General features: G+C 44.2%; 1 protein-coding gene across 5 annotated transcripts in view; it reads left to right on the top strand.

Annotated features, from left to right (window-relative positions):
- SGF29 (SAGA complex associated factor 29) overlaps positions 1 to 21,494 on the top strand; it is a 60,448-nt gene that overhangs the window by 28,110 nt on the left and 10,844 nt on the right. For 4 of the 5 annotated variants that reach the window (XM_045543450.1, XM_045543449.1, XM_045543447.1 and 1 more), the window contains 3 exons: positions 877 to 987; positions 4,771 to 5,111; positions 17,747 to 17,837. In XM_045543450.1, the coding sequence (XP_045399406.1) occupies positions 17,763 to 17,837 (75 nt within the window). In that variant the 5' untranslated portion in view covers positions 877 to 987; positions 4,771 to 5,111; positions 17,747 to 17,762. Of the gene's footprint in view, positions 1 to 876; positions 988 to 4,767; positions 5,112 to 17,746; positions 17,838 to 21,494 lie in introns of all 5 variants that reach the window. The other variant, XM_045543448.1, reaches the window with a different exon arrangement.

Here is a 21,494-nt window from a genome sequence, read left to right as displayed (position 1 = left end):
AGAAGTCAGACCAGGCGGTCACACGATAGTGTCCCAGGAAGGCCAAAATAAGGGAGATTATAGTGCATTTAGTTAACCAAAGGAGTTTGAGTACAAGGGAATTCTAGTCATGGGTTTAGGAGACAATAGCACCCTGACCTCCAGTTCAGTGTTGTTTTTAAAATACTTCCTGTTTCACTAGGTCTATTGACAAGTAAGTAATGATTCGGCACATTTATTAACACTCTTGCATAGAGAAAAGGAAACACAGATGGCTAGTGCTTACCCAGGTGTAGATATTTAGATTTTCCAAACCCTCTTGCTTAAAGTGTTTCCTTACAGAAATAGTTACTTCATAATGTAGATTTTCCTTTAAGCTAAAATTTTTATAGCAATTGGGTCATGCCATAAAACTCTTAAATATCTGGAAGGGATTTTAAGGGAACATTTTGTGGGGACAGGCAGTGGGGAGCATCCGCACCCACTGAGTGCAGGCAATAATGTGGTTATTGTATGTAGGGAACTTATTAATTAGTAATTAAACTGACCTAAATCTTTCTTTTTATTATCACTATCAATTCTCAACAATGTCAGTAATTAATAAAACACGCCTCCCTGCCACAGCAAACTGCTCCTACAGAACTAAACTTACCTGCACATGCATAAAAAACAGAACCCAAACAGGCTTTGGAAATATCTGAGATACCCATATTAGCCATCGATTCAGCTCTTGTCACCACATACTCTGCATTCAGTTTCGTTTTGTAAACGTAGTTTGGCTAGTCAAGATCACACACAAAAAAACTCCAATGAAGATTCTCATCTCAAGTCGCAAATCTGTTTCCAGCTGGAGCCACTGTTGTCTGATGTCCCCTGCTGTCGCTTCTGCATTCCCAGGTTCACCAGCAGCAGCAATCCTGGGCATCTTCTCCGCTGGACCATCTGGCACGTGCCCGTGGGATCAACGCAGAGCGCTCTTTAATGTCCAGCTGTATGTAGAAAAACCAGGTGGGCGACATCACACTGTAACTTTTGGTGAAGGCTTCCAGGGCAGGATAACAATCCAGGTTGCATAGGCTTGAGCTGACTTTCTGTGTGACCACTCCTGGACGGTCCGCTTCTGGAGGGCCCTATGGGGCTGGTGTTCAAAGGTGAACTTCTGGGGAAGGTCAAGAGGCTCCCAGGAGTCAGTCAGGGTGATCTTTGAGCTCTGCTTGGTGCCTTATCCAACACGAAACACCGGTCAACCCTCATAGGGAAGATGTATTTATTCTCTCGCAGGGCAGGAGCGCCTTTCTGGCACCTTGCCCCGCGCACGCTGGTTGGGTAGGTGGTTGAAGAGCCGGTACCACTGGGGAGCGGGTACCACAGGGGCAGTGCCCAGGACCCCAGGGACTGGGAAGGAAGCACGCCCCGGTGTCACTGTCCACCCTGGAGGGCGAGCCAGAGCCCAACTCAGCCTTGCACTGCACAGGAGCTAGTGGTGTGCATCAAACTCACCAAACTCACCACAGTGGTTATATCCTAGACTGGGATTATGGCGAACTTTTACCTCATATATTGTAGATTCCAGATCTCTGCAATGTTTGACTTTTTTGCAATGTCTATCTAGTTGATAGGCAGAAAAAAATGCAATGTTTAAGAGTTAATGTGTTGCATCATCTTCCTCCCTTGGATTCCCTGCATACTATGCCACCTTCTGGCAATGATAAGCCTTCTGTATGCCTCCGGGACAAAAACCATTAAATTGTGAATAGTTACAATTTCCCTCACCTGCCTGCCATGTCTGATCCTGCCGGAGAGACTTTTGTTTTGTTCAAATGGGCGATGGCTGGGCATGGACAGGTACAAGGTGAGAGATGTGTAGCTGGCTTTACTTAGAAGGTGCCAGAAGCCCCCAAGCAGAAAGAGGATTCTGAAGGGCGAGAAAGAAGAGAGGAGGGAGAGATGTGAGCTTTGCCCTCAACAGTAGAACTCAGAAGGGAGGGTATTTGTAAGAAGGATTGTTAGGAAGTTATGATATTTTGAAGTGTTTCAGGTTTGGGGGGAAAAAAGAAAAAGTAAAACATAAAATAAAAAAAAGAAAGGAAAAGAAAGGAAAGAAGAGGAAAGGAAAAGAAAGGAAAGAAGAGAGGAAAGGAGAGGAAAGGAAGAGGAAAAAAGAAGCTATGCTATGTAATGTCCTCCTCGGTATCCTCAAGAGACCTTCAGTAAATACCCCTGTGACTTTTCAGGATTCTTTGGGAAAGGATTTCAGATGTAATGGTCTGAGGCAATGAAATCTAAGGAGAGAACAGGAAGGCCTAGATTTCTTTGCCCTGTGGTGGCTTTCCCAGGGAAAGGGAGTATTCGGGCCAGCTCCACTGTGACAGATGTGAGCCTCTTCCCAGGTAACTCAGGGGGCTCGTGGTTTATGTCTCATTCTCTTGTAAGTTGCATCAGTGGAAATCTATCCTGAGAGGTTGCTGCTGAAATGAAACTTCTGATCCTGCAAAACTGAAGACCAAATTCTATAGCACCAAGATGCTGCCACCTCCATGGCCCTCCCTGAGCAGAGATAACACCTTCATTTCTCTTTAACAAAAAATTTTTTTAAAATTTTATAGAGATGGGGTCTCACTGTATTGCCCAGGCTGGTTTCAAACTCCTGGCCTCAAGTGATCCTCTCACCTTGGCCTCCCAAAGTGCTGGGATTACAGGCAGGAGCCACCTTAACCAAACTCATTTAACAAATGTTTATATTATGTGCCAGGCCCTAGGCTAAGTGCTACAGATAAAGTAATGAGCATAAACAGATATAAGCCCAGCCTTCATGGAGCTTATAATTGAAGGAGGGGTAGGACAGACATGAATCAAATTATGTCATAAATATAAAATTGTGACATTTGTGTTACTGTCAGAATTACAGAGGTCTGCATGTGCTGTGAGAGATTATATTAATAATAGAGGGATTTGACCCAGTCAGGGAGATTGGAAGATGAGGAGTCGTGGAGGCAAAGAAGGAAAATGTGCTCCAGGGATCTTTGCAGAGCCCCTGGGAGAGGAGGGGCCTGAAGAGAACTGAGGAGGCTGAAGTGGAAAAGCAGTGGGACAAGAGACAGGGAAGCCAAGACATGAACACATTTGCAATTTTAAAAGGTCACTCCGGCCAGAATAGGTGAGAGGAGGCAATTTAAGAGGGCATTGCTCAGTCCCACTAGTGAATATACATTACAGAGAAATCTTCATATGGGCCACAAGGGGACAAGCTTGAAGTTGTTCACTGTGGCATTGTTTGTGGTAGCCAGTAGTTGGAGGCAATTTAGAGGTCCATCATCATGGGTCCAAATTAACTAAAATGTGGTTGCCCATGTTGAAATATTCCACAGTGGTTCTAAGTCACAAGCTAGGTGTACATACAACAAGGATGGGTCTTAAAAGTGTAGTGCTGAGAGGGGAAAAAATGAAATAGAAGGTTTATAGCACACATTTAGTAAGTAAATTGAAGATACACACATACTAAACATGTTTTATAAGGAAATTCCCACACACTATTAGTGAAGGAGGGAGGGGTGGAGAAAAGGTTTAAAAGGACACAATTATATAAAACAAGAGAGGCAGTGAAGAGCCCAGAGATAATAGTGTGTCATAAAGTAGAAATGAGTAATTCAACCTCAGTGCCTAGGACTAAAAAAAGAGAAAGCTTTTGCAGTATTTTAGGCAAGGTGCCTCTGCCTTGGACTACAGTGGATGTGGTGGAGAGGGAAAGTAGATGGATTGCGTTATATGAATGAATACATGCAAAACATTTTCAACAGTGTCAGTCACAGAATGAGTGCCCAACAAATGTGTTTTTATACTGTAGACACTTAGTGGTGGACTGAATATGGAAGGGGAGGGAAAAGGCGATGTCAGCGATAACTCCTAGGTGCGGGCTGGGGACACTGTGCCGAGTGGGAGGAGAGGAAATGAAATCTGATCATTCTCTTGAGAAATCTGTATGTGAAAGGCGAAGACAAAGCAATTCCTTACATGTGGGCAACACTTCAAAACACCTTTAAAAATTAAGAAAAATCAGATATTTAAGATAAATTTAAAAATAATGTGAGCCCCAAGTCTTTCCTGATGAGCAATTAGCGGTCAATATTTGACATTCAGGAGAAATAACTCCTAAGACCTTTACAAATGTAAAATTCATAAAATGCCGGATGTTGAACTGAGACTGGGTGGATGGTCTCGTCATTCATTGAGCTAGAGACCACAGAAAGAAATGCAAGCTTGATGGAAGAAAGTGATGCGTTAATTTTGGGGTTGAAATAGTCTCAGTATTGCCCTTTTTTTTTTTTTTTTTTTTGAGACAGAGCCTCACTCTGTTGCCCGGGCTAGAGTGAGTGCCGTGGCGTCAGCCCAGCTCACAGCAACCTCAAACTCCTGGGCTCAAGTGATCCTCCTGCCTCAGCCTCCCGAGTAGCTGGGACTACAGGCATGCGCCACCATGCCCGGCTAATTTTTTCTATATATATTTTTAGTTGTCCAGATAATTTCTTTCTATTTTTAGTAGAGACGGGGTCTCACTCAGGCTGGTCTCGAACTGCTGACCTCGAGCGATCCACCCGCCTCGGCCTCCCAGAGGGCTGGGATTACAGGCGTGAGCCACCGCGCCTGGCCATACTGCCCTTTTTTAAGAGCAATTTTAGGTTCCCAGCAAAATTAAGCAGAAAGTACAGACTTCCCATATATCCTCTGGGGCCCTCCCCGCAACGAGCAACAATCTGCTCGCTTTTAAGTTTTTCTGCTTTTTGTTTTCAGCAGAGCCCTTGGGGGAATGGGAAAAGACACTGGAAATTCACAAGTGCGCTGGCTTGTCATATGAAGGTTCAGCCGAGAAAACGGAAGTACGTCAAAGTAAAAACTACATTTCCCAGGAGGCAGCGCGAGACGTCACAGCGGTGAGACCGCGCGTGCGTAAAAGGGTCCTCCGCGCTCGGCTACGCTCTTAAAAGAGAAAAAAGCGCGTAGGTTTCTCGACGTGCCGCGAAGCTTCGAACCCAAGTGCGTGAACATCCAGAGACTCTGAAAAAAGCGTTCGAGGGACGCGCCTGCTCCCGCCGTTGCAATTTCCAGCGAGACGAGCTTGTTTTGTCCGAAGCGCGGTAGGTGGGGATGGGTCGCGGCCTGGGACCCGCGGAGAAGCGCGGGAGCGAAAGGCTGAGGTCCTTCCCCGACGCCTCCGGCCTCCACGAGGCGGCTCTGGAGGGGCGGTGCGCACGCGCCCTGGGCGGCAAGGGGCGGGGTCCGCGGAGGGAGGCCCCGGGCCCGGCCGCCCTGGGTTCTGCGCATGCGCCCTTCGGTCGGGAGCCGGGGTGGGAACCGCAGCAGGTGGCACTGGACAAGGAGGCCGGCGGAAGGTGGAGTGCTCAGCTCAGGGTCAGGAAGACAAGGTCTGACGAAGGCCCTAGGCTCCAGCACTTCTTGTTATTTGCTTAGAAAGTGCCCATCTTGAGAACAGTAAAACCTTATTCACCCGCCAGCTACTTCATCTGTGTGCCCGTTTGCAGCCGGAGGCTTCAGTCTGTGCTCGCTGGCACCTTCCCCCTCACAGTCTCTTTTTTATTTATTTGAGACAGAGTCTCACTCTGTTGCCCTGGCTGGAGTGAGTGCCATGGCGTCATCATAGCTCACAGCAACCTCAAACTCCTGCGCTCAAGCAATCCTCCTACCTCAGCCTCCCGAGTAGCTGGGACCACAGGCATGCACCACCATGCCCGGCTAATTTTTTCTATATACATATTTTAGTTGGCCAGATAATTTCTCTCTATTTTTTAGTAGAGATGGGGTCTCGCTCTTGCTCAGGCTGGTCTCGAACTCCTGAGCTCAAACCATCCGCCCGCCTCGGCCTCCCAGAGAGCTGGGATCACAGGCGTGAGCCACCGCGCCCGGCCCCTCACAGTCTCTTGATCCCTCTCCGGTTAGGCTTTGGTTCCCACCACTCCACTGAAACAGCTCTTTCTCAAAGCCACCAATGATCTCTAGGTTACCAAGTTCAGCGTGAAGTTAGTTCTCAATCCTGTAGCCGTATTTGATGCAGCTGATCACTGCCTGTTCTTGAAACTCTCTTTGACTTGCTGAACATTGTTCCTTAACCTGCGCTCTCTCTGGCCTCTCCTCTGCTGATTCTTGCTTCTCTTCCTTATCTTTAATGGTTGTACTACACCAAGCCTTAATCTTTGATCTCTTTTCTGTCTCTAATCACTGCCCAGCTGTTATCCAATTCACACTTTGATCAAGAGTTCAAGGTTGTAGTGTGCTATGACGTTGCCTGTTAGTACCTACATGCAGTCCAGCCTGGGCTACATAGTGAGACCCTGTCTCTTTACCCAAAAAGGGACAAAATTACAATAAACTTAGCTTAAAGATCTCAATTGGCTTTATTTTTTATTTATGCAAATTTGTGATTTGCATAAAATAGAATAAGTGTTCCAGTGAGCTGAGTAGAGAGAGGTTGGCATTATGAACAAAAGAAGGGCTGAAGAAAGCAGAATTAAAGAACAAAGAGTGTATTAGTTTTTGAAGTTACTTTTTCTTGTAAGGTGGGGATAGGGAAACAGAAAAATAGAAAAAAAACTGATCAGTTAACATCAGGTTACTTCAGGCCACCCTTTTTGTGTAAGAATTGAAGTTGAAGGGAACTTCATTATCACACCCATTCGAGATTTAAACTGGCCCATTTGGGAAATTGTTATCTCTTCTGATTTCTCAGAAGGTTAGATAACTTAGTTTCGGTTTGGTGATCTGGGCCATGGTTGAGGACTGCAGCTCAGGAAACACTTCCAGGTTGCCTTGGGAAGTGCTCCAGGAAACAAAGAAGCTCAAGCTTTTAAAGAAAAAAGGATGAATCGAGAGGGGGTCGATTACAAAAGTTTGTCAGGAATTGGTTTACACAAATAACGTTGATTACTGATTGGCTATACATTTTTGAGCTATAGGGTATGGGTTATGATGTCCAGGGAATGACATTGTTGGGTCACATTATAGCTATTGGTGGCAACACTCAGTCTCAAATCCACATAGCAGGGTGACTTCAAAATGATACTTAGCTCAACAGGGGTGGGAGGACATGACGGCTGTCTCATTCCAATGCCTCTCTGGGCCTGAAAATTTAAAAGGGCTCACATTCCTCAGATGAAAAGTTGCTTTTCTTTCTCAATCTCCTGTAATTTTATTTAACATGGATATTCTCTTTGCACTTGGTAGGTCCTTTCTGCCTGAGAATTTATTTTCAGGTCTTTGACATTCTCTGTCATTATGTATTCAGAGTTACCCATTTATCTACTCTGTCCTCTGTGTCTCCTTTAGTGCTTGTTTCAGCTACAGATAAGTAAATGAAACTATTTGTGTAGTGTCTGTGTTCCTTTCTGGACTATTTTCTAAGAGCAAGGCAGGGATTCTGGGTCTCATTTGTTGCTATATGTCCCTCATGCCTGGCACAGAGTAGGTGCTCGGTAGATACTGTTGAACGTGAATGAATTTATAAGGGGAAATGTTGCTTCTCCCTTGGTGGGAAGTAGACATTCTCTCTTCAAGTATGTTGATAGTGACAGATTTTTTTTCTGGGAATGAGGAGGAGAAGATGTTGAATAGCCCAGCTTCAGAATTGTGGCAGTGTTTTAAGTTGAAAGACTGTTTTAAGGGTTTACTAGGATTTAGTTCAGTTCGGCAATCTGTTTTGAAGACTTAGTAGGTGCCAGGTCCTGTACTGGGAATATAAAGATGAATAAAACTGGACCCTTCTCTACTAAGAGCTCGTGGTCTAGCAGGATAGACAAGTGAAATGATTACTCTCTTGGTGTACGTGTCACAAGTACAAGGACAGAAGTTTGTGTACAGTGCTCTAAGCATGCTGCTTCAGAGGTGCATGGTGTGCTGCTTTCTTACAGCAACTGGAACTGTTTCCCAAGCAGAGAACTCTGTAAGCACATGTTTAGAACATGCTCTTGAAGGATGCTTCTTACCATCGTGTTTAAGGTTTCATTGTGAGAGGTTTACCTATACATGTTTAAAAGCTAAATCCAAGCACACTTCTTTTTTTTTTTTTTTTTTTGAGACAGAGTCTCGCTCTGTTGCCCGGGCTAGAGTGAGTGCCGTGTCATCAGCCTAGCTCACAGCAACCTCAGACTCCTGGGCTCAAGCGATCCTACTGCCTCAGCCTCCTGAGTAGCTGGGACTACAGGCATGCACCACCATGCCCAGCTAATTTTTTCTATGTATATTTTTAGTTGGCCAGATAATTTCTTTCTATTTTTAGTAGAGACGGGGTCTCGCTCTTGCTCAGGCTGGTCTCGAGCTCCTGACCTCGAGCGATCCACCCGCCTCGGCCTCCCAGAGTGCTAGGATCACAGGCGTGAGCCACCGCGCCCGGCCCCAAGCACACTTCTTTAGAGATGTGTTCAGTGCTGTTTTCTTAAAATGAATGGAACTATTTCCCAAGCAGAGAGCCTTGTAAAGCAAGTATTTAGAACGCCTTTTGGATGAATATTTCTTACCATTGTGAGGGGGTTACATATACAGTTCACCCTCGAACGATTTGGAGGTTAGGGGTACCAACGCTGCTGCACAGTCAAATTCACATAGAACTTTCCACTCCCCTGAAACTTAACTTCTAAATAGCTACTGTTGACCAGAAGCCTTACTGATAACATAGGCTGTTGATTGACACATATTTTGTGCATATATTATATACTATAGTATTACAATAAAGTAAGCTAGAAAGATTGTTATTAAGAAAGAGAAACTATATTAAATGGAAGTGGATCATCATAAAGTTCTTCATCATCCCCATCTTCACATCAAGTAGGCTGAGGAAGAAGAGGGATTGGTCTTGCTGTCTCAGGGGTGGCAGAGGTGAAAGAAAATCCATGTTTTAGTGGACTGCACAGTTCGAACCTGTGTTGTTCAGTGGTCGCTGTATAGATGTATTGAAAGAGATTGGTTATAATAGATTGGGTTGCACAATTATGAAGGCTGAGAAGTCCCAGGATCTGCCATCTGCAAGCTGGAGGCCCAGGAAAGCTGATATAGTTCCACTTCAAACCCTGTGGAAACACCCTCACAGACACACCTGGAAATAATATTTCACCAGCTATCTGGGCATCCCTTAGGCAGTCTGATTGACACATAAAATTAACCATCACATTTTCCTATCTCTTTTTCTCAGTTGCCACAGCAATCACCATTTTACTGGTAATATTTTCAGTGTAATCATAATAGCCTAACAGTTGATTGGCAGTTTACAAGAGACAAAATGCTTCTATGTCCACTATCTCTTTTACTATTGAATATGCTGAAGTTATGACAAAACTTGGAATTCAGAAGAAGAGCATAGCTTTTATTTTTATTCTTTTATTTTATTTTTTGAGACAGAGTCTCACACCATTGGCCCCAGGTAGAGTGTAGTGGTGTCATCACAGCTCACTGCAACCTCAAACTCCTGGGCTCAAGCCATCCTCCTGCCTCAGCCTCCCGAGTAGCTGGGACTATATGCGCGTGCCACCATACCTGGCTAATTTTTTCTATTTTTGGTATAGACGGGGTCTCACTCTTGGTCAGGCTGGTCTTGAACTCCTGACCTCAAGTGATCCTCCTGCCTCGGCCTCCCAGAGTGCAAGGATTACAGGCGTGAGCCACCACGCCCAGCTGAGCATAGCTTTTGGAATCTGCAGCTTTGCAACCCTGCCTCAACTACCTGTTTTTCTTAACAGAGTTACCTAGCATGATTTATCTGAACTTCCATTTCCCCAACTATAAAAAGGATATGCCAATGTCTATGTTATAGGATTGCTGTAACATTTAAATGAGAAACACTTGGGTAAGTCCCAGTACATAGATAGGCATGGTGGAGAAAAAAAATCAACATTGTCTCTTTTTTTTTTGACCAATTGATAATGTAGATTGTTATTGATAGTGACTGGATTGAGGATGTGCCATCTGAGAGTAGGGTATTAGGTACCTTCTTTCCCTTTGACTCAACAAAGCTCATATTGTCTTAAGCCCCGTGGGATTAATCTTGGAGTGGTTTAAATATAGGATTTTGAATTTGTTTGTTTGAGGTCTTGGCTACTAGTTGAAGGGCCAGCAATTTTAGGCTGGGTGTTTAGTGTGGTTACTCTATGCTTCTGATGGTAGGGGTGCCCCAGTGAAGAGAGGAAAGCCTCCTCAACTTGCCAGGTGGGTTCTGGGGTTCGTGCTGGAAAGAATTTGAGAGCAAGTCAACTAGCAACAGAAAGTTTATTGAGAGACAGACAACAGATCTTACTCCACAGACAGACTAGGTTTCCTTGCCCGAGCAGGAGGGGGACTGCTTATGGGTCAGTGGTAACGTTTCTATATGTTTAAAAACCCCATACGTGGCCAGGCACGGTGGCTCACGCCTGTAATTTTAGCACTCTGGGAGGCTGAGGCGGGCTGATTGTTTGAGCTCAGGAGTTCGAGACCAGCCTGAGCAAGAGCGAGACCCCGTCTCTACTAAAAATAGAAAGAAATTACATGGACAGCTAAAAAATATAGAGAGAGATATATAGAGAAAAATTAGCCGGGCACTGGGGGCACATGCCTGTAATCCCAGCTACCTGGGAGGCTGAGGCAGGAGGATTGCTTGAGCCCAGGAGTTTGAGGTTGCTGTGAGCTAGGCTTATGCCAGGGCACTCTAGCCTGGGCAACAGAGTGAGACTCTGTCTCAAAAAAAAAAAAAAAAAAAAAAAACAAACCCATACATGACCAGCATTGACTAAGGTCAGTCCATAAAGGTTAATCATAAAGTGCTGTCACTGAAAGCTAAGCACAAACAGTTTGCAAGGCATTTGGCCTAGTGTAGTCCTAGCGACTTGCTAGTGACATCCTTGTTCAGGGTGGTCAGGGTCTGGTATCCATCAAAATGGCTGTACCAGGCTCTCTCGACCTTTCTTTTCTGCTTTATCCCTACAGTACTTCCACCTTGCAACCTTTGTCCCTAAGAATTGAAAGTTCCTCTTTATTAGTCAAGCTTCTCAGTTGCAGATAACAAAAAGCTAACCCCAGCTATCCTAAGCATAAAAGGTATTTGTTGAATGTGTGATATTGTAAAATATATATTAATATTTAGTTTTAGTCCCAGTTTCCTGGCATACAGCTCCTAAAATCCTTGGCCTCTCCAATGCCATGTCATTTTGTATGCTAATGAGTCCACTGATGGCTGGCTGCCCCTGGGTAGCATCAGGACGTGGGCTGGTCACTGGAAAGAACAGGCAAGATTACAGGGTTCGGACTTCTCGGCCCCACACCCACCTCTGAGGAGGCGAGAGCGGTTGAAGGTTAAATTGATTGCCAGTGGTATAATCAGTCTTGCCTATGCAATGAAGCCCAGCTTTAGGTTGGAAGAGCTTCCCAATAGCTGAACGTGTGGAGGTTCCTGGAGGGCGGTGCGCCACGCCCGGAGGGGATATGGAAGCTCCACAGCCCTTCCTGCATGTCTTGCCCTGGGTGTCTTGTTGGAATTAGATTGAATTAGAGGATACCCAGCTGGTGTCCACTGTACGATTGACCACTTGCTTATTGACAGGGAGAAATCCCCACACATTTGGTCACAGAAGTCTTCTGTGTTGATTGTTGCAGAGTGAAAGCAGAGGAAAAATAGTTCCTTTTATTTTATTTTATTTTTATTTATTTATTTATTTATTTTGAGACAGAGTCTCACTCTGTTGCCTGGGTTAGAGTGCCCTGGCATAAGCCTAGCTCACAGCAACCTCAAACTCCTGGGCTCAAGCAATCCTCCTGCCTCAGCCTCCCAAGTAGCTGGGACTACAGGCATGCGCCACCATGCCTGGCTAATTTTTTCTATATATATTTTTAGTTGTCCATATAATTTCTTTATTTCCTCACAGACTCTAGCTGAAGTGTCCAGGGGTAAACCAGCTTCAGGCATGGCTATATCTAGAAGCCTAAATTGTGTCACCAGTACTTTCTGTCTTTCAGTTCTGCTCTTCTCCATGTTGGTTTCTCTCTCAGGCAGGCAAATGCCTCCAGCAGTTCCAGGCTTTCATGCTATTCTCTTAATAACCAACTGAAAAGAGGGTATCTCTTTGCAGATAGCACCGGCAAAAGATCTCAATTGACTTTGCCCAGACTTGGGTCACATATCTCTTCCTGAACTAGTCATGGTGGTCAGGGAGAATGGAATATTCTTATTTGCCCAGATCATGTACCCATCCTTGGAGCTGAGGTAAGGGGTGGCTTCCCAAAGTGAAATGGGAGTCCAGTTACCAAAAGGTGCAGAGCAGTATATTCAGATTGTTTCTTCTAATGGTTCTTGGACTTTCCAGCCTCCAGAACTGTGAGCAATACAGTTCCTGTTGTTTATAAACTAGCCAGTCTAAGGTATTTTGTTATAGCAGTCTGAGTGGACTAAGACAAACTGGTGCCAGAATTGGGGTGCTGCTATAACAAATACCTGAAGACATGGAAGCACCTTTGGAACTGGGTAATGGGTAGAGGCTGGGAGAGTTTTGAGGTTGATGCTAGAAAAAGTATACATTGCTGTCAACAGAACGTTAGGGATGCTGCTGGTGAGGGCTTAGAAGAAGAGGAGAACTGTAGAGAAAGCCTCAGAGATCTCTGATAGATTATCGAACAAAATGTTGGTAGAAATGTGGACGGCAAAGGCCACTCGGATTAGGTCTGAAACGGAAACGAGGACCATGTTATTGGAAACTGGAGGAAAGGTGATCTTTGTTATAAAGTGGCAAAGAGCTTGACTGAATTGGGTTTGTGTCTGTCGACCTAAAGGAAGAAGCTGAGGCAAAATTAATACAGAGCATTTATTTGGGCCAAGGTTGAGGACTGGAGCCTGGGACACACTTCCAGGTTGCCTTGGGGAGTGCTCAGTGTTCTGTTTGGTCTTTGTTACAAGCAGGTTTTTTTTTTTTTTTTGGAGACAGAGTCTCGCTCTGTTGCCCGGGTTGGAGTGAGTGCCGCGGCGTCAGCCTAGCTCACAGCAACCTCAAACTCCTGGGCTTAAGCCATCCTACTGCCTCAGCCTCCCGAGTAGCTGGGACTACAGGCATGCGCCACCACGCCCGGCTAATTTTTTCTATATATATTTTTAGTTGGCCAGATAATTTCTTTCTATTTTTAGTAGAGACGGGGTCTCACTCTTGCTCAGGCTGGTCTCGAACTCCTGACCTCGAGCGATCCACCCACCTCAGCCTCCCAGAGTGCTAGGATTACAGGCGTGAGCCACCATGCCCGGCCACAAGCAGGTTTTTTTAAAGGCAAAAGGGAACAGGGAGTGTGCACATAGAAAGTTGTTTGACAGGAATTCAGGTTTACAGAGATCACACTGATTAGTGATTGGCTATCCATTGTTGAACGAGAGGGTGTGAGTTATGGTGTCCAACATACAGCATTTGATGGCTACTTGGTGTCAGTCTAGCACCCACGTAACAAGTGGCTTCAAGAGGTCATTATTTAGCTCCAAGGGGCAGTGAGATGTGACAGATGTGACTGCTGTTGCATTTCAGGGCCTCTCTGGGCCTGATAATTAAAAGGGGCTCACATTCCTCAGATAAAATTTTCTTTTCTCTCTCACGTCCTAGTGCTTTGTGAAAGCTAGAAATTCTGAGCAATGAAATAGGATATTTGGTGGAAGAAATATTTAAGCAAAGTGTTGAGGGTGCAGTATGACTTCTCTTGACTGCTTATAGTAAGATTTGAGAAGAGAGAAACAAATTAAATATGTAATTTATAATCAAAAGGGAAGCAGAACTTAAAGATTTGGAAAATTCTCAGCATGGCCATAGTGTAAAGAATGAAAAAGTGTGTTCAGAGAGAATACTAAAGGGTATGGTCAAGCCATCTTTTGATAAGGAGATTAGTATGGATAAGGAAGCGAGGTACTATTCATCAAGACTATGGAAGAACGATCCCAAAGGCATTTCAGATATCACTGGGGACTGCCACTCCCATCACAGGCTCAGAATGTCAGAATGTTGGGGGCAGAACCATTTCAAGGCACTCTGTTCCCAGAATTCCCGTGCAGTGCTCCTTGACAGCCCCAGGTACAGTTTGGGGCATCCCTCCAGAAGGCACAGGTGGTGAACCTTGGCAGTGCACAGAATGTACAAGCTGTGGGGACGTGGCCACCTCCACCTAGCCTTTAAAGGATGCTCTGGAGAGCCTTGGACCCAGGCAGAGAACTGCCACAGAGCAAGAGTCCCTACCAGGGCAGTGCCCCGTGGAGCTATGGGGGCAGGGTTGCCTCTGAGACTCCAGACTCTGGGTAGAGCCACAGGCACATGACTCTAATAAGTGAGAGTTGCTGAATGGGCTGCGTCCAGGAAAGGCCTGGGCACAGGGCTGCCTAGAGCCATGGGGGCCCAACCTCCACTCCAGTATGTCCAGAAGCAGGAGGGCATGAAGTCAAAGAAGATTGTTCTCAAGGTTTAAGTTTTTTGGGCCAGGCGCGGTGGCTCACGCCTGCAATCCTAGCACTCTGGGAGGCCGAGGCGGGTGGATCGCTCAAGGTCAGGAGTTCGATACCAGCCTGAGCAAGAGCGAGACCCCGTCTCTACTAAAAAATAGAAACAAATTATCTGGCCAACTAAAAATATATATAGAAAAAATTAGCCAGGCGTGGTGGCACATGCCTGTAGTCCCAGCTACTTGGGAGGCTGAGGCAGTAGGATCGCTTAAGCCCAGGAGTTTGAGGTTGCTGTGAGCTAGGCTGACGCCATGGCACTCACTCTAGTCCGGGCAACAGAGCGAGACTCTGTTTCAAAAAAAAAAAAAAAAGATTTAAGTTTTTTGTGTTTTTTTTTGGGGGGGGGGTTTGGAGAGGGTCTTGCTCTTTGCCCAGGCTGGAATGCACTGGCCTCAGCATAGCTCACTGTAACCTTGAACCCATGGGCTCAAGCAATCCTTCTGCCTCAGGTTCCCGAGTAGCTGGGACTACAGGCACGTGCCACTATGCCTGGCCAATTTCTTTATTTTTGTGTAGAGACAGAATCCAGGTTGGTCTCTAACTCCTGGCCTCAAGCCATCCTCCCAAAGTGCTGGGATCATGAACCACTGTGCCCAAGCCCGTCTTACAGTTTTGATTTGCATTTCCCTGATGGCCAGTGATCTGGAGCACCTTTTCATGTGCTTGGAGGCCATTTGTATATCTTCTTTGGAGAACTGTCTATTGAGATCATTCTGTATATGGTCTGAGGTAGGTCGTTCTTTTACATATGGATATACAGTTGTCCCAGTACCACTTGTTGAAAAGACTGTTCTTTCCCCATTAAGTTGTCTTGGCACCCTTGTAGGAAATCAGTTGACCATGGATGTAAGGGTCGATTTCTGGTCTCTCAGTTCTGTTCCATTGATCTAGATGTTCCTTATGCCAGTACCACACCATCTTGATTACTGTAGCTTTGTAGTAAGTTTTGTAATTGGGAAGTGTGAGCTCTCCAACTTTGTTTTTTTATTTTCAAGATTGTTTGGGTCACCTGAGTTTCCATGTGAATTTTAGGATGAGTTTGTCAATTTCTGCAAAGAAGCCAGCTGGGATTTTGACAGGAGGTGCATTGAATCTGTAGATCAATTTGGAGAGTATTGCCATCTTAACAATATTCAGTCTTCTGATACATGAACATGAAATGTCTTTGTAATTAATTAGATCTTATTTCTTTCAATGATGTTTTGTGGTTTTCAGAGTAAAAATGTACTTTTTTGTTAAATGTATTCCTAAGTATTTTATTCTTTTTGGTGCTATTGTAATATAGAATTGTTTTAATTTCATTTTTGGATTGTTCATTACAAGTTTATAGAAATACAATTGATTTTTGTTTATTGATCTTGTTTCCTGCAACTTTCCTATTAGCTCTAAACTTGTTATTAGTCCTAACAGTTATCTAGTAGATTCCTTAGGGTTTTCTGTATACAAGATCATGTCATCTGCAAATAAAGATAGTTTTACTTCTTCCTTTCCAATCCAGATGCCTTTTATTTCATCTTATTGCCCAATTGCCCTGGCTAGAGCCTCCAGAACAATGTTGACCAGAAGTGACAAGAGCACATCCTTGTCTCATTCTTGATCTTAGGGAAAGCTTTCAGTCTTTCACCTTTATGTATTATGTTAGTTGTGGGTTTTTTATAGATGCCCTTTATCACGTTGAGAAAGTTCCCCTGTATTCCTAGTTTGTATATTACTTTTTTGGTTTTGGGGGAGAGTTTTTTTTTTGTCTTTGTATATGACTTTTGTAATAACTGTAGCAGAGACTTCAAGAGGACATGAATTGTGATTTGAGGAACAAATAAAAGAGGGCATGAATATTTAAATACAAGGAGAGAGGTTCACAGTTCATTAAGTGGGGGGAAAGTTTACTCCATTCAGTGTGAATCTGATCTTTGTGGATAGGGAGATATGTTAATTGAACAAACTTTTAAAGAGGTAGGACATTGTGCAAAATTTTCATGCCCTAAAATTTTTCTTTTCTTTCTTAGAGACAGGGTCTCTGTCACCTAGTCTGGAGTGCAGTGGTGCAATCATAGCTCACTGTAACCTCAAACTCCTGGGCTCCAGTGATCCTCCCTCCTCAGCCTCCCGAGTAGCTAGTACTACAGGTGTGCACCATCATACCCAGCTAATTTTTTTCATTTTTTGTAGAGACAGAGGTCTCACTGTGTTGTCTAGGGTAGACTTAAACTCCTGGCCTCAAGTGATCTTCCCGCCTCAGCTTCCCAAAGTGCTGGGCATGTGAGCCATCACATCCAGCTAAAATGTCTTTATTTTATCCAATATACCTTTATCTTTAGGCATATGTCCTTTTTCACCTAGTTACAACTTCTTATTACTTCATATTGTCTTTTTATTCTTTGTCTAATTACCTTTTATTGTACAAAAGCATTTTATTTTCATCAGAATACATTCACCTTGCCTTGAGTGAGATATTTTTTAGTAGTTAATTTCTCTTTCCTCTACAGTAGGAAAGTAACAGTGCTTTGTGACTTGGAAAGTGTCTTCATATACAATCTTATTTGAATTTCCTGAAATATAGCAGAGGTGATCCCATTTCACAGATTAAAAAAGTGGAGACCAGAATTCTTAAATCATTTGTCAGAATATTAGTAGCAGAGCTGGGGCTAGGGCCTGCTGCCTTTCGAAGACATTTCATAAGTACCCCTTGACTTGGTTGAACATGTTGAATACAGACATATCATTGGAGTAGGGTAGAATTCAAGGACAACTTGCCACAGTATTAGTTTCTTAGGGCTATCATAACAAATTACCTTACCAGGGTGGCTTAAAACAAGAGAAACTTTTTCCTTCACAGTTCTGGAGGTCAGAATTCTAAAACCAAGGTGTCAGCTTGGTTCCAAAATCAAGAGTTTGTTCCTTCTTGAAAGCTCAGAAGGAGAATATGTGCCATGCCTCTCCCCCAGCTGGTTAGGTGGCTGCCGTGGCTTGCAGCTGCATAACTCTAATCTCTGCCTCTGTTGCAGTCACATGTCCATCTTCCCTCTGTGTGTGTCTGTCTCTACGTCTCTCTTCTTCTCTTCTTAAAGGACATCAGCCATACTGGATTAAGGGCACATCCTACTCCAGTATGACCTCATCTTAATGTACATCTTAATTATATCTACAAAGACTTTATTTCCAAATAAGGTCACATTCCTAGGTACCAGGGGTTAGGACTTCACTGTATCTTTTGAGGAGATACCATTCAACTCAGAGTAGTCACTAACAGAGTTCTCTTTTGTTTTCACTGCCCACCAGGTGTCCTTCATAGACCATGGCCCTTGTGTCTGCTGATTCCCGCATTGCAGAACTTCTCACAGAGCTCCATCAGCTGATTAAACAAACCCAGGTAAAAAGCTGTTGCCGTCCGCTCCTAGATGGGATCGTGAGCTATGATGCTGAGCTCTGGAGGGGTGAGGATGGGGCTTGTGTTCACAGAAATTGGACATGCAGGAACCAAGACAACGTAATGAAGGGGAGAGGTAGGGAATTTGAGATATAATTACCATTCCTGTTGGATATTCTATTATATACATGATTTCATGATTCCTTTAATAGCTGTATTGAGAGATAATTTGCATACCCGGCAACACACTCATTTAAAGTGCACAATTCAGTGGTTTTCAGTATATTCACAGGCTTGTACAACCATTATCATGATCAATTTCAGAATATTTTTATCACTTAACAAAAATGCCCCACACCTATTAGCAGCCAGTCCCATTTTCCTCCACTCTCTTACTAGGCAAGATATTCCACGGGCTTAGAGGATATCTCTCAGGAGCTGGTCAAGGATCAAACCTTTTCTTAGAATGTGCAGAGTTTGGACAATCCAGGCCTGCTGAGTTAATCCTTTCTTGCACAGGTTACTCCCCTGGCCCTTGGCCTAGGGTTTCTTACAGCACAACAATCATGTTTGTTTGAACATCTGTATTTAGCATAGCATTTATATAACAGATATAGCAATAGCATCAGTATGAATATGCTTAACACTTGGAGGAGCCATCGTGGGGTAGGGATGGACATAAACAACTAGCCAGGCGCGGTGGCTCACATCTGTATTCCCAGCATTTGGGGAGGCTGAGGCAGGAGGATCGCTTGAGGCCAGGAGTTCGAGACCAGCAAGATCCTGTCTCTACAAAAAAGATTGTAAAAATTAGCTGGGCATGGTGGCATGTGCCTGAGTCCCAGCTACTCAGGAGACTAAACCAGGAGGATTGCTTGAGCCTAGGAGTTGCATGTAGCAGTCAGCTGTGATTGCACCACAGCACTCCAGTCTGGGTGAGAGTGAGACCATGTCTTAAAAAAAAAGAAAGAAATAGCTAATCTGTCCCATAAAGCCATTACATACATTTTCATATTTTTGTTCTAATTTGATTACTTGTTTCCTCCCTTGCTCTACCACTATTTGTACCTTATGATAAATTTGCATAGAACTTTTTACAATAAAAATTAGTTGATGTTTAGCTAAATCAAATTCTTCCTCAGGCCAGTAATTTTCTATCAGTATTACATTCTGAGAAGGCATAGTTACATTTGATCATCAATATCAGTATTATAGGCGAGGCATGGTGGCTCATGCCTATAATCCCAACACTTTGGGAGGCCAAGGCAGGAAGATCACTTGAGGCCAGGAATTTGAGACCGGCCTGGGCAACATAGGGAGATCCCATTTCTACCAAAAATTAAAAATTGAAAAAAAGATTAGCCGGGTGTGGTGGTGCACACCTATAGTCCTAGCTACTCAGGAGGCTGAGGCTGGAGGATTGCATGAGCCCAGGAGTTCAAGGCTACAGTAGGCTATGATTGCACCACTGCACTCCAACTTGGGCTACAGAGGAAGACCTTGTCTCTAAAAAAAAAACCTGTTTTTAAATATATATCAGGCCGGGCTCAGTGGCTCACGCCTGTAATCCTAGTATGCTAGGAGGCTGACGTGGGAGGATTGCTTGAGGTCAGGAATTCTAGACCACCCTGAGCAAGAGCAAGACCCTGTCTCTACTATAAATAGAAAAAATTAGCCAGGCAACTAAAAATAGAAACAAACAAAAAAATTAGGCAGGCGCAGTGGCGCATGCCTGTAGTCCCAGCTACTCGGGAGGCTGAAGCAGTAGGATCGCTTGAGCCCAGGAGTTTGAGGTTGCTGTGAGCAAGGCTGACACCACGGCACCCTAGCCCAGGCAACAGAGCAGGACTCTGTCAAAAAAAAAAAAAAAAACAAAACAATAAACATATATATCAGTATTATCATATGACTTATTTATACAAGGGAGCTGCTGAATCTTGCCAACAATACCAGAATGCAACATACCATATTGCAATGTGGTCATGGTAAAATTCAGTTTCATGACAGAACAGATCAGTAAGAATCACAAAGATATTTGTTATGCTTTTCCAACAAAATTGGCCCTTGTCAGTATATCAGATATTACTGTGAACAGGCATCATTACGGTTGGCTATGATTCAGTTAGTTTTGGTTTCCAGCGTATTTGGGAACAAAGGCAGTCACCCTGTCTCAGTTCACAAGCTTGTACTGAGACTGGTTTCCTGTTGCCTACTCACCTTTCTCCTATGGGAAAGACACAGGTGGTATTCAGATACCTATCATTCCTATCCCTGCTTAATATACTTCCAGATCTGTCTTATTTTGATCTATTCTTGGATCAAGGGCACTCGTGGTGCATCGGTGTAATTACAGGTGCCCACAGAGGACTTCATAGGTTTGAGGTCCATAAGATTCCCAGAGGTGCACCCCTTGGGCCTCAGCAGCTAGGATGCAAGACCATTGTCTCATGGCTACTCTGGCCTCCATTTGTATTAAAATAGCCAAGAGACCCTGTTGGGTCAGGGTGTAAGCCCTGTCCCCACACCAGGTTGTCCTATAATTACCCAGAGTTATATATGGGGTCTACTTGACCCCCTGCACTAAAGCCTTATCATCTTTCTAGACTGATTCCCATTCCTTGCCTTTCTCCTGGAAGAGAACTCACTTTAGTCGGTGTATTCTGATTAACAAATTGTTTTCCTCTCATTGGTGCTCCTCATTAAATGTGAATTCAACTTGTCTCACAATACACAGACCCAATGCCTGTCTCTCCTAAAGCCCTTTTCAGTCTGTGGGCCAATGTTTGCTCTGCCACGCATGTTGTTACCATCGTGTACCATTGGCTTGAGTGCAGTTAGGATACATATTTTGTGCCCAAAAATTTGGGGTTCCCCATACTAGTATGAAATGAGTGGTAGTCATACCTAGCACTTGGCCTGAGCAAACCATGCAGCCTCCCTAACCTTCCTTTTCTCAGGATGGGGCTGTTCCCCAGGGGAATTTGGACCCACCATGTGATGCCCAATGTTTGCTATCAGAAACCCACTTTTCCCCCATTTAATAGCTTATGTTCACAAATACGAGCATGATATGTATTTGTTCCTATAGCTCATTGTGGCGTGTCAGGCATGCCGCTGCCATATTTTGTCCATTATCATCAGGGACCTTTCTAAACATTTGATCACCCAGGTTTATAGCTACACAGTGATCGGTCTATTGCCAGTTGTACACCACACAATCCAGTAAGGAGTAGTTCCCAATAATTCCTTCCCAAATGATACCCTTTTCCGTAGACGTAACCGGGAGAATAAGAGTCAGAAGATACTGGCACACATATTGCTAAGTTAAAGAACTCAGTCTGGAAGGCTGCATACTGTGTGACTCCAACATATGACGTTCTGGAAAAGGCCAAACTAGAGAGAGAGTAAAAAGATCAGTGACTGTCAGAGCCATGGGAGGGATGAGTAGGTGGAGCACAGAGGATTTTTAGGGAGATGTGGTAGAATATTTGAGAGTGGGCGATCCCAACCACTGTAATGGCAGACACATGATATTGTGCATTTGTCAAGACCCGTAGAACTGCACAACATAGTGACCCCTAATGGAAACTATGACTTCAGTTAGTAATAAGGTATCAGTACTGGGTTATCAATTGTAGCAAACACACCACACTAATGCAA

Source organism: Lemur catta, chromosome 2, assembly GCF_020740605.2.
Source record: "Lemur catta isolate mLemCat1 chromosome 2, mLemCat1.pri, whole genome shotgun sequence".
Classification (NCBI taxonomy): domain Eukaryota; kingdom Metazoa; phylum Chordata; class Mammalia; order Primates; family Lemuridae; genus Lemur; species Lemur catta.
The sequence above is the reverse complement of the archived record's forward strand: the minus strand, read 5'-3'. Positions and strand labels throughout refer to the sequence as shown.